A 13,326-nucleotide genomic window follows, 5' to 3' on the forward strand; every position below is an offset into this window, starting at 1 on the left:
CTTCCTCCCAGGCCTGTTTTGTCAGGTTGGCAGGGCTGAATGATAGGTCATGTGGGATTTTGTGGACAGTTGGAATGACCTAAACCTTGCTCACTCATTTAGGACTGTCCTTCACCTCTAAGTCCCAACTCCCTGTATCAACCTCCTTTATTTATGCTTACTTCCAGCAGAAAAGAAAGCAAACCTCTTTTTACACCTTTTTTACAGGAATCAGTTAAATATTGGTGAGGAGGAGTATATTAATACTGAGGTGGGGTAGGCTGTGTCCTGCCCCCTGGCCTCAGTTCCTGCGAAGATTCTTCTTATCTTGTGGGGTTTTTGAGTCTAAGGAAACACTGCCTTGTGAAATCGTACTAGGACCGTTTATGTCTGTATTGATGTTTTCATGTTTGGAAAAATTAGATTACAGTCAGAAAAAAAATGAATTCATGATTTGGAGTAGGTTAGATAGTAAACCTGATCTTGACTTCTGAAGATAACTATAAAATCCTTATTTGTGTGAAGCACTCGTAAAGTTTTTGTTTTCTTTTCAATTTGTTTTGTTTCTTTACCCTAAGACTTGCTACATTTGTGATGAACAAGGAAGAGAAAGCAAAGCAGCCACTGGTGCTTGCATGACATGTAATAAACATGGATGTCGACAGGCTTTCCATGTGACATGGTAAGTATGTTTCTGTCATTGTACAGAAGTGAAATTGGGAATACCTTGTAAGTTAAAAACTTAGGTACCCAAATATTATTAAAGTAAATTTTGTTAGGATAGTGTCTATGTTTATATTTACTGTAATAAAGATAATTCTAATAATTGAGTGTATTTACCAGAGTCCAGTAGGTGGACCCTGGTTCTAGTGCCTTATTCAGTTACATTTTGTTTAAAATACTTCTGTTGGTTACCTACCCTTGGATTTGTCATTAGGATTAAAAGAGCTGATGTAGATAAATTTAGTGCAGTACCTGAAATACTAGTAAGGATTTAATGAATGATAGCATTTTTTCACTGTCTGTGTTTCAAGAGGGGAAAAAAAAGCAATCGCCATGATTCTCAGTATTATAGTGGCTGTTCCTTAAAAAGTTACTTAAATGTTTTTTTAAATAACATTCTAGTTTTATTTTGTTCATGTTTCTTTTCAGTTTTTATCCATGTACCTATTTGTTGCATAATTTGTTAAAATCACAGTTTAAATGTAACATTGTTTTTTGATAATTTTTTCACCAAAAATTTTGGTAAGATGATATAGTCCACTAGCAACATGGAAATGGCTGCATTATATCCTATCAAATGTTAGTATTTTATTTAATGTTTCACCAATTTGAGACACATTGTTTCCAAATTGTTTTATAATATGTGGTGCTGTAAAGAACATTTTGTGCATTCAACAAACATAAATGTAATTTCCTTAGAATAGTAACTAATGATAATTAATAGCTATTATGTATTGAGTATTTACTATGAAGTGGGCACAGTTCCATGGAGTCGGATTTCAGGGCAAAAATTGTGAACATTATTATTGTTCTTAACACGTGTTACTAAATTTTTGGAGGCAGTGTAAATTGATACTAAAACTTGTACTTATATGTTTTTTTGAGCATAAAATTTCAAAAGCACAAATTATCCTAAAACAAAACATTCAACATAATAGACAACAATTAAAACTAAAAGTTTGGCGAGACTTCCCTGGTAGTCCAGTGGTTAGGACTCCACGCTTCCACTGCAAGGGGCACGGATTCGATCCCTGGTTGGGGAATTAAGATCCCACATGCTGTGCGGCCAAAAAAGTATAAATAAAATAAAAAATAAAAGTTTGGGTGTAACTCATATAGTTATTAATTTTAAAAATCAGTCTATATTTATCAGCCAGTATAGGAACAGGCTTTATTTCCTGAGCTTTTAGTATGTGGATTTATGAAGTCCATTTTAGATTACTTTTGGGGAATGGAAAATATATATATTTTAATATTTATTTATTCTTTTGGCTGCGCTGTGTCTTAGTTGCGGTATGCGGGATCTTCATTGCAGCTTGCTGGATCTTTAGTTGCGGCATGCGGGATCTTTTAGTTGTGGTATGTGGGATGTAAATCCCTGACCAGGGATTGAACCTGGGCCCCCTGCGGCATGGGCCCCCTGTGGCATGGAGTCTTAGCCACTGGACCACCAGAGAAGTCCCATGGAAAAGATTTTTGTTTCTTTTAAATTCTCTTAATTGAAAAATGGACAGAAGACCTAAAGAGACATTTCTTCAAAGAAGAAATACAGGTGGCCACTAAGTACGTGAAAAGATGCTCAAATCACTAATTATTAGAGAAATGCAAATCAAAACTACAGTGAGGTACCACCTCACACCAGTCAGAATGGCCATCATTAAAAAGTCTACAAATAACAAATGCTGGAGGGGGTGTAGAGAAAAGGGAACTCTCCTACACTGTTGGTGGGAATGTAAGTTGGTACAGCCACTGTGGAAAACAGTGTAGAGGTTCCTCAGAAAACTAAAACTAGAATTACCATATGATCCAGCATTCCCACTCCTGAGAATATATCCAGACAAAACTGTATAATTCAAAAATATACATGCACCCCTACGTTCATAGCAGCACTAGTCACAATAGCCAAGACATGGAAACACCCTAAATGTCCATCGACAGATGAATGGATAAAGAAGATGTGGTGTACACACACACACACACACACACACACACACACACACACACACACACACACACACACAGAGTGGAATACTACTCAGCCATAAAAAGAATGAAAGAATGCCATTTGTAGCAACATGGATGCAACTAGAGATTATCATACTAAGCAAAGTAATTCAAAAAGAAAAAAACAAATACCATATGATATCACTTATATGTAGAATCTAAAACATGACACAAATGAACCTATCAATGAAACAGAAACAGAATCAGGGACACAGATAATAGACTGGTGGTTTCCAAGGGGGAGGGGGATGGATTGGGAGTTTGGGATTAGCAGGTGCAAGCTGGTATATATGGAATGGATAAACAACAAGGTCTTACTGTATAGCACAGGGAACTATATTCAGTATCCTGTGATAAACCATAGTGGAAAAGAATGTACATATGTGTATAACTGAGTCACTTTGCTGTAGTACCTCAGTAATTAACACAACATTGTAATTCAGCTATACCTCAATAAAAAATAAAAAGAATTCTCTTAATATTGTATTTAAATTTCCAAAGATGAAAGACCTTTTTTGGGTATGAGATACATACTAGTACTTTAATTTTGGAATGTTAAAAGTGGAAGGTCAAATTGACAAGATAATGATTCTAAACTTTAGCACTTCGTGTTTTTTAAAAATATGAATATCATAGCTTTAGGTTTCAGTTCCATTTCTTCCATTGTTTTTAACTAGAAAAACACAGTTTACGTTTCTCTTACCTACTGTACTATGGTATGACTTGAAGCATTTTCCTTCTAACAGTATGTAATCTGCATCATATGTCATGTCAGCCCTTTAGACGCCTGGCCTTTCCAGTTGTACCTGTGATAGAGATTGAAAAAGTAAAATGAAGTGTTAAGTTTGGGGTGTGGAGATATCTTAAAAGAAATTTAATGTCTGCTTGGTGACATAAAACGTGAATAAATCTTCATCCTTGTTAGAGATGGATAAAAAGTTTATTTTAAACCATGTATATAACTTTAAAAATATATCAGTCATAGGATGGGATGAAATGTTCTTGGTCTCAGCTAGAGTAAAGCCTTTTATTTTCCCTTTTTCTCTTAGGAGATGTAAGGTTTTCTTATAAACTCTACATGCTTGGAAGTGAATTTTAAGTTTTATATATATCTATATATATAATATATAGAGATATATATACACACACCATGGTTTGAAATTTTGTTTATATACTTGGCTTTCTTTTTCAGTGCTCAGTTTGCAGGACTACTTTGTGAAGAAGAAGGTAATGGTGCAGATAACGTCCAATACTGTGGCTACTGTAAATACCATTTCAGTAAGCTGGTAAGAGTTTGTCTTGAATTTAATTTTAAAATGATAATAATTAGTTTTGACAATAGAGTTGAGTCTTTTATAGAAAAGGCATAATAGCCATTACTTTTTTTGGTTGTTTATGCTTCAGATTAAGTTTACTTAGCGTGTTCTTTGTTGGGAATTAAAAGCTCTAGTAATTTTAAAAGATTTTGCTTTGCTTGGGTTCATTTATGAAGGTGAATATTCTACTTTAGAATATATATTAATAGTTAATAGTAAATGTTGGTATACATTTAGTAGAAAATACAAATGTGTAAAGAACTCTTTGTAATTTACCACCGTTTTCAGTTAATTTAATTTTTGATGTTTGATTATGTATTTTGTGATTATCACTTGTTTCTCATCTTTTTGATTTATTACTATTACCCATTTTATTATTTATTTTCATTTTTATTTACTTGGAGATAGTAAACCTGAAACAAGGCTCTTTTGTAACTTCTTGGTTAAAGATCTTGAGAAAAATATATTTAAATACAACTTTGGGAATATTTTAGATTTGATCACTCTTTACTGTCACATAGTAGCATGGATGAGTTAGTATTATTTGATTAACCATTACATATTTTGTGTCCATGTTCCTTTGACAGATCAATATTTCCTTAATGCCCCATTGTCTATTTCTCAGTCTTTAGTGGTATCAGATTTGTATACTGAAAATATAAGACTTCTTTGTTTTTCTTTAGTGTCTCATTGTTATTTTTTATTGTTACCTCTCCCCTGTGAATAGGGCTATTTCTTTCTTTTTTAAAAATAAATAATATCATTAGGGGCCCCTTTCTTAAGAAATGAGCAACTCATGACTCCAGTATTCTGGTTTGTGCATATAAAATATTTAAGATTGTACATATATATTGTTTAATATTGAAGACTTTGATTTATTTTAATGACTGTCAAAGAACATTGAAGTGTTCTAAGAGAAATCTTGAGATAGTAAAATTGAAAATTTGCTTTAAAACCACATTGGAATGTTCATTTTCTAAATCAGAGATGATATAGATAAAATATAGAAATAATGAAAGTGGATTTTGACCTTTGCGTAAATAGAATTTTTTCATTGTTACTTATTAATATGCTGTTATCCCATTTGGTGGTTGGGGGAAAAAGTCTGTTTAATAATTTAATAAGATTGTATAAGATCTATGTTTGCATGGAATTTGATCATCTTTTATAGTCACTTTTATCTAGTTTAATTAGTTATGGTACCACCAAATTTTAACACCTCCAGTAACTCTGTCATACTTTATTATGAATCTGTGTAAGTATTTTAAATAGAAATGTGTAATAGTTTTAGTAATGCTTTGAAAAATGCATGGGTCTAATGCTGACATTTCCTTTCATTTTTTTTTTTCTATATGAACTGCAGAGACAAATTTTTAGAAAATCGTATGCCTTAATACTGAACGTATGAGATTAAAAGGCTTCTTGCTTTTCCTAGTGGCATAAAGTAACTCTTCAGATATTTTCTTTTCTTTTCTTCTAGTCTTGGCATCCTTTTTCAATATGGCATTCTCTATTTTTGGTTGAAACATCTTTAGTTTTTTAAACCAGATGTTGAAAACTATAGTTGATCTCTTTAATGAGGTGGTTTTGTAATAAAATGACAAATAAGCTACTGCTTGTTTGAAAGTATAGTCTGTTTTCACACTTTTTAATAAACGTACAAAAACATGGCATTAATCTTAGATTTAGGGTTAGATTTTCCTTTATAATGCAATATATAATATATGGATGGTGTCTGGAGTATATAGTTTGAAATAGACTTTTTTTTTCCTTCAGTAGACATTTTATAGTACTTCACACTTGAATTGGTTTAAACCTAACAAAAGATTTCAAATTTTATATACATATACCTATATGTATACATATTTTCTTTTTTAGAAAAAGAGCAAACGGGGATGTAATAGGTCATATGATCAAAGTTTAAGTGATTCTTCCTCTCACTCTCAGGATAAACATCATGAGAAAGAGAAAAAAGTAAGTGGATTTGTTGTTGCTAAATATGTGGCACATCTACTTAATAGATTTTTTTCCCGTTTTTAGATAAAATTAAGTTTCTTGATAGCTGAATGAAAACATTGAAATACTGAAAAATTTTGGCTAATACAGAGTATTAAGTCAAAGAGTAGGTTTAAAATAATACGCCATATTTGTGAATATGGTTGTACCCATTTCAACTGAAAATTTGAAATATTGAAAACTTTATTGAAGGCATGTGAGGGATTTCTTGCATGTGTTACTCTGGTCATCTTTTGAAATCTTTGGGTAACTTTAGCAATAATGGTTTGTTGCTAGATATTATTAACTGATTATTTCACATGTAAGTAAAAATCTCATCAGCCTTTTCCCTTTATAATATAGAACAATTTTGAAGTTCTATATATTCTTGACTGTTATTTTTTCCCCAGTGGTACTAATGGATTATTATTTTTTTTAATGACCAAATGTCATACCATTTGTTTGAGAATATTCTGTCTTTTAATTAAAACACTAAAAGCTTGCCTAATACTAATCTGTCTTCTTCTGACTTACCTGTTTTCTGCTTACATTTTTACTTATTGTAAAGGATATGAGTAATTTTTAGTGAACTAATGATAAGTACTGTAGAGTCATTCATAGGACATATTGCCCACATAAGAAAAGGATACTGCTATGGATTGTTTTCAACAAAGTGAAGATACAGAGGACTTCTTCAATTAGGAAAGAATATTACTTTTAAACAGTTGGTATAAACTAGTTTGGAAGATATTTCTACAGATTGTGTGAAAAACTAAATCACTTAACATTTTCATGTTTGTAAATACTTAGGAATTTGGTTAGAATTTGTTTCTTTTTTCAAGGTAAACATATTGAAAGCTTAAATTTTTTGTTTTGAGATTAATTTTCCAATTATTAGTGAATAATAATTATAACTTTATATTCTCCTTCCGAACATTTGTTAGGTTTATATATTTTTGGTAGATCTTAGGCAACAAGTACACATATTCATTTTGAGTTCTTTAACGAGGTGGTTTTGTGATAGTGACAATAGTAGGGTTTGATTTTGCTGTTTATTGTTGCTTGTGTTGCTCATGGAAAAATGGCAGATTTGGTTTAATTAGCAGTTTTTGTAACAAGCATTGTGAGATTCTATTTAAACTTTTTAATCATGATTGAGGAAGTCTTAGGTAGGGCTTATTATAAATTGTGAAAAGGGAAGTCATACCAATGATGTTCTTATATTCTGCCATTTCATGAGGATTATCTGTTTAAAGAAGTATTTGCTGTATGACCATATTTATCTTAATCTATGCCCTGTCATGTTATTTTTAATGGACAATTATTAAATGTAGTACAGTATTTAATAAATACGGTACTGGTGACTATTTATTTATTAATCTTTTTTTCCTTCTAGGAATGAATTAAAGTTTTCATTTTATGAGTTTTTGCAGTCGTTGAATACTGTATTAAAAAACAATGTATTAAGTTAGTCAAACTTGTTTAACTTTAAATTCTAGCTGTTGGTATTTTCATTAGTATATAAATACTATTTGAATTTTACTTTTAGCACGTATAAGTTTAGTACAACTTGATTTTGTTGTCAGACTTAAAATCAGTTTGTGCATTTTATTTTCTAATAATTAAGATTTTCTGATAATCTATAAAGGCTGTGAGATAAACATACTATAAATTTATTATTATTGTTAGACTTGTTTGCTTGCCTTAGGAATATTCCGGGAGGGACTTTTTTATTATGGTATGATGTTAAGTGATGACGTAGCTGTAAAGATAGGGTGTTACAGACTGTCTTTCTCTTCATCCCTCCTTACCTCTTTTAAGACTTTAACATCTAATAGGGTTGTCTTGAAAATATGCATATCGTGTTATAAAATGTTTTGACAAGTAGTACTTATAATCTATTTGGATTTTACTAATTTAAAATACTATATATTATGAACTAAAATTTGGTGATATTGTTCATAAGATATGTTAGAATCATGTTCCCTGTGAATTCTTTTATCCGTGTTCATTCTGTCACATGTTTATTAAGTTATAAATAAGTGATGATAAAGAATATTTAATACTAAATATTGTATTATCCAACTCACTTATTTTTAAATCAAATCAATTTATAAGTTAACTTTTTATATCTAACTATAAGAAAATTAAAAAAATATTGGGCTGGCCAAAAAGTTCGTTCGGGATTTCCATAAGCTACAAAAACCAGAACGAACTTTTTGGCCAACCCAATATTTAGCCTTCGCTTTTGAGAGAATTTCTGTGTGGCCTAAGATATATTATTACTGGTTAGATATTAACTGTGAAATGCCAGCAAGGAGAGAGGAAAAGCTAATGGTGAGATATACCTTTGAATTAGAGACAGTTTCTCTAAAAATTGGCTTATATATTTTTAAAAGAATCAAAGTACATGTTTGAAATGAATGAAAAGCTATGCATATTATAGGAGGGTCTTAATTCAATCATGAAATAGTTTGGATCATGATCATTACTATTTAAGAAGAATATCTTCTAAGACTATTAATGTCAATTAATGCTCATTGTAAAATAGAATTTTTTTTTTAAGCCTAGTGTTTTTGTGTTTACAGAAGCACTGCCATAGAGTGAGATGTGGGCAAAAGTTAGGAAATGGAGATGCATATCAGACTTGGAGACATGCCATTGTTTTGCGAGGCTCCGAGCTTCAGAAAGGATATTTTTTCTAAAGGCTATGTTGGAGGTCATCATTTAGAAATCAGTGCTTATTTTTTGCATTGAGATAATCTGTACCAGTTCATTTGATCCTCACTTTATGCTCTTCCCACTCATCAATGTTAACTTATATTGTATCAGTAGTACAGTATTATGCTAGACTAGACTTACAATACTTTACAGCCACATTAACATTAGTGGCAGTGTATCTTATGGAAATTTACTCAGTTCCAAATAGGTATGACAGAAATCCAGCTGTCCCCCACTACAATTAGAGGGATTTATCTCCCATCCTGTACTCCACCCCCTTACTTGCCCTTGGTTCCATTATGTTATTAATAACTGGCAACAAATGAAGGAGTTATTGCTAGTATAAATACTGTTAGGGTGCTTTGGGAGGTTGGGGGAGATAGGCTTTTTGGTTAGTGTTTTGTGAACCTCAGGGAATTGACTGGACTTCCCTTTTGTTTAGGACTGTTCATCTCTTCGAAGAGAACTGGGCTACTTCTTTGGTCCTTGGAGGAATAAAACTCAATCACAGAGCTGTCATTACTTCTCTGTATTTTTGGGTTTTTTTTAAGTTTTCAGTTTGAGAGTCACCCTTTACACACACACACACACACACACACACACACGCACGCACACACACACCCTTTTTGTACTTCCCTTTGGAAATCTTCCACTCAGGTTAAAGCTTTAAGCTTCTATGTGTGCAAAGAGTTAAGAGGGGGGAGAGGGCAGGGCTTTGCAGGAACAGTAATTTAGAATGTTTGGAGTGTGTGGTGGGGCCGAAGAGTGACAGGAGATGAGACTATTTAATTAAGAAGGTCATTTCCACAGAAGTAGAGAACAAACGTATGGACACCGCAGGGGGAAAGGGGGTGGGCGGGATGAACTGGGAGGTTGGGATTGACATATATACACTAATATGTATAAAATAGATAACTAACGAAAACCTGCTGTATAGCACAGGGAACTACACTTTGCTGTACAGTAGAAACTAACACAACACTGTAAAACAACTATACCCCAATTAAAAAAAAAGGTGTCATTTCATGAATAGTTTTATAAGTAATGCTAGTTTTATCCTTCATCCTGGGGTGTTGGGCAGCCAGCCAGAAGGATTAACATCTTTTTTTTTTTTTTTAACTTTTGATTTTGCAGTAATTTTAGACTTGTGGGAAAAGTTGCAAAAATACTACACATTATTTCTCTGCACCATTCACCCAGACTCCCAAGATGTTAGCATTTCATCCTGTTAGCTTTATCATGTCCTCCCTTCCTCTCCCGCCTTTGCCCTCTTTCGCTCACTTTTCTATGTATAATCTTTTTTCTGAACTTGAGACAGTAAATTATAATGCCCTGTTAGCCTAAGTCCTTTAATGTGTAGTTTTAATAAAAGGGGAAATTTCCTACATGATTACAGTACAATGATCAAAGGCAGTAAATTAACATTGTTGCAGAACTATTAGATCTATAGATCCTATTTGAATTCCACCCACTAATGTCCTCCATACTAACTAAAAGAGGGAGACTTTTTTAGTTCTGGTTCAGAATCCAATCCAGGATGACACGTTGCAGTCAGTTGTCCTGTCTCTTAGTTTTTCCCAGTCTGGAATATTTCCTCATTCTTTCTTTGTCTTTCCTGACCCTGACACCTGACATTGTTTCAGGTTCTCTGAGGCTCACTAAATCTTAACAGTGGATTTTACAGTCATACCCTTGCTTTGCTCTCATATAGTGGTTTTCTGACAGTAGCCTAGATTTTATGTTTTTCTGGAAGCTAGTCCTTACTTTAGCATTGTTTGCTGTCTGGAAAGACTGGCAACTTATAAAACCAGCAGGTCTTGGTTCCTTTTTTGTCAGTGGTTTTCCTAGTTTATCTCTATACTGCTTTTTACTATAAATAGCAAAAAGACTGCACTTTCAACATATTACCTAGAAAATCTCCTTGTTAAATCATACAACACATTGAGTACACTTTCTCTTTTCTATGTTACCATGGGCATAATGTTGCTAAATGTTGTTACTACATAACAAGAACCCCCTTTCCTCTAATTTTCAAGTACATTTTTTTCTCTTTTAAGCCCTCCTTAGCAGCCTCCTGAAAGGCTAGGAATAGTCTCTTCCATGCTCATTAGGCTTTCACGCATCATCTCCTAAAAATTCTTCCAGCTCCTGCCCACTGAGAAATAGGGTAATACCTGGAGGAATATGTAAGATTAAGGTATGGTAATGGACAAAGAAGAATATTGTCTTGCCCTGTTTGGGGGTGGTGGGAGGGGTGGAAGAAAAGAGGTGGCGTGTATGTGAGTAACTTCGCTACCTGAAAACTGGGTTCGCCTCTTGGTGGGTGTTGAGCCAAAAGACACAACCAAGCCAAAGACTGGGAAGGGGGAAAGATTTATTATTTACAGCAAGTAAGGAGAACACCAGGGATCTCTCCCAAAGTGGTATCTCTTCAAACAGCAGAAGTGGGGAAGTTTTAAGCCAAGGGTACATGCATATTCATGAAGGGGCTTGAGCAGAGGAGAATTCAGCATAGAATTGGGGCAGAAGTTGAGAGTCCAAGCTTTAGTTGATTAAAGTCAGGAGGGGTCAGAAAAGGTCGACATCATCTGTTTCATCCTCCACCTTGGGTGGGGGGCCTTAATTCCTGCAGAACGCGAGACAGGTATCAGATTGTTATGTATATCCCTTGAGGAGGAACTAGGACCCTGTTTTATTGCTGAACTATTTGTTTCTTTTTTAAAAAATTAATTTATGGCTGTGTTGGGTCTTTGTTGCTGCACGTGGGCTTTCTCTAGTTGTGGTGAGCAGGGGCTACTCTTCCTTGTGGTGCGTGGGCTTCTCATTACGGTGGCTTCTCTTGTTGCAGAGCATAGGCTCTAGGCGCACAGGCTTCATAGTTGTGGCATATGGGCTCAGTCGTTGTGGCTCGCGGGCTCTAGAGCACAGGCTCAGTAGTTGTGGTACACGGGCTTAGTTGCTCCGCGGCATGTGGGATCTTCCCTGACCAGGGCTCGAACCCGTGTCCCCTGCATTGGCAGGCAGATTCTTAACCACTGCGCCACCAGGGAAGTCTTGAATTATTGGTTCTTGACTGCATTTCTGTTACCAAGTCCAAGCTCGCTCTACTTGCATCAAGACAGGCCAGTGAAGCGCAGACGAGGTGTTGAGGCAAGGAATACAACTTTATTCGGAAAGTTGGCAGACCAAGAAGGTGGCAGACTGGTGTCTCCGTAAAACCATATTATATATGGGGTTTGGATGCCAGTTTCTTTTATAGCACAGAGAGGGGGAGATGAGGAAGTAAAGTAAAAAGGCTGTAAGTTTTGCAAATATCCCCTGGAATGGCCAGCCTCTGTGAGGGAGTGTGTTAATTTCTTCTTTCTTGCAGCCATCCACAGGCGGGCAGGGTCAGATTGTCTCCGGTGAGCTGAACAGAGGCACTTTAGTTTAACATTCAGGCAGAGGGGCAGGGTTCCCTGAGGCAGGCCATTATATATGATTAAAATAACAAAAGCAACAAAAAGCAAAGGTTAAAATCAAACAGATCGAACTTGCAGTCTGATTTAGCTCTTCCCTTTTAATTTTCCTTTGTTCCTGCATTTCCCTCATTTCCTGTAAGATCAATAATTATGGAGACCTGTTCCATTGCGGCCAGGCTTAGATCACAAAATGGCTTAGGCCAGAAATGGCTTCTCTTATGTCAAGAAAGCCATGCCTGGTTCTCTTTCTCCGAGACCCCCTACCCGATGTGCTTACAACTTCGGGTCACCTGGATAGTGGAGCAGAGAAAGTAGACGAGGGCAGAATCCTAGGGGAGATATTGCTAAGCAGGTTGGATATTAGGATAAGGAGACAAGTTATTTTCAAAAGTGTTTAAAGTGAAACTAGGGAATGGGGCATATAGATTTGGAGGAAGTGTTGGAGCAAGGGCCTGGAAGAACTCAGTGAGGTCCCAAGAACAAGTTAAGAGAGTGAGTTAACTTCAAGGTTGTGAAGAAAGAATAGATCATAGTGGTTGAATATTTCATTGGTCTGTTTTGGCATCAGTTGTTGGGAGACAGTTCTCCATGGGACTCTGACATTTGTACACGTCTTGTGAGCAGAGACTTCAACTGCCTTTGTTTATCTTTTCGAAGTTTTTATATAATAAATAGCCTTGGAAAATGGAGGCACCATCCAGAGCAAGGGCAGAGTTGCATATAGTCTTGGGAGATACAGAGATAATACCTCTTTCTGGGGTAATTGGCAGGCATGCTTACTGTTCAGAATTGGGTTCCCTAAGCCCAAGATTGCTCTCTTTAAATGCAACCCCCTCTGTGTGCAAGTGTCATCTGGCCTCCTTCGGGTTATCCTGTCAGAATTGGGGGTTGGGGAATGATGCAAATGCTGACACTCTGGCTACTGCTATTGCTATGAGTAATAGAGCCCTCTGTGTCCAACCCAGGAGTCTTGTGTCTTCTTCCAGCACTCATGAACTGGTGGGCTAATTGTTAGCTTGTAAGTACGGTAAGATCTTAGACCTTTCAAGTTTTGGGGCACAAGATGTGATTATAGGCATACCAAAGGAGAATCTTAAGTGAAAGCCATTGGAACTGAGAATGTTTGG

The 13,326-nt window shown here is 35.1% G+C and overlaps 1 protein-coding gene across 12 annotated transcripts in view; it reads left to right on the forward strand.

Moving 5' to 3' along the window:
• The window catches only part of MLLT10 (MLLT10 histone lysine methyltransferase DOT1L cofactor), a 252,003-nt gene that overhangs the window by 104,939 nt on the left and 133,738 nt on the right, over positions 1–13,326 (forward strand). For 11 of the 12 annotated variants that reach the window (XR_003436012.1, XR_003436013.1, XM_027121792.1 and 8 more), the window contains 3 exons: positions 558–661; positions 3,899–3,992; positions 5,901–5,996. Coding sequence is in view for 10 of the 12 variants with exons in the window: in XM_027121792.1 (XP_026977593.1) it covers positions 558–661; positions 3,899–3,992; positions 5,901–5,996 (294 nt within the window). In the remaining 2 variants the exon portion in view is untranslated. The remainder of the gene's footprint in view (positions 1–557; positions 662–3,898; positions 3,993–5,900; positions 5,997–13,326) is intronic. The other variant, XM_027121797.1, reaches the window with a different exon arrangement.

This window comes from Aethalodelphis obliquidens, unplaced genomic scaffold (genome assembly GCF_003676395.1).
Source record: "Aethalodelphis obliquidens isolate GAN/ISIS:26980383/991018 unplaced genomic scaffold, ASM367639v1 scaffold23, whole genome shotgun sequence".
Lineage (NCBI taxonomy): Eukaryota > Metazoa > Chordata > Mammalia > Artiodactyla > Delphinidae > Aethalodelphis > Aethalodelphis obliquidens.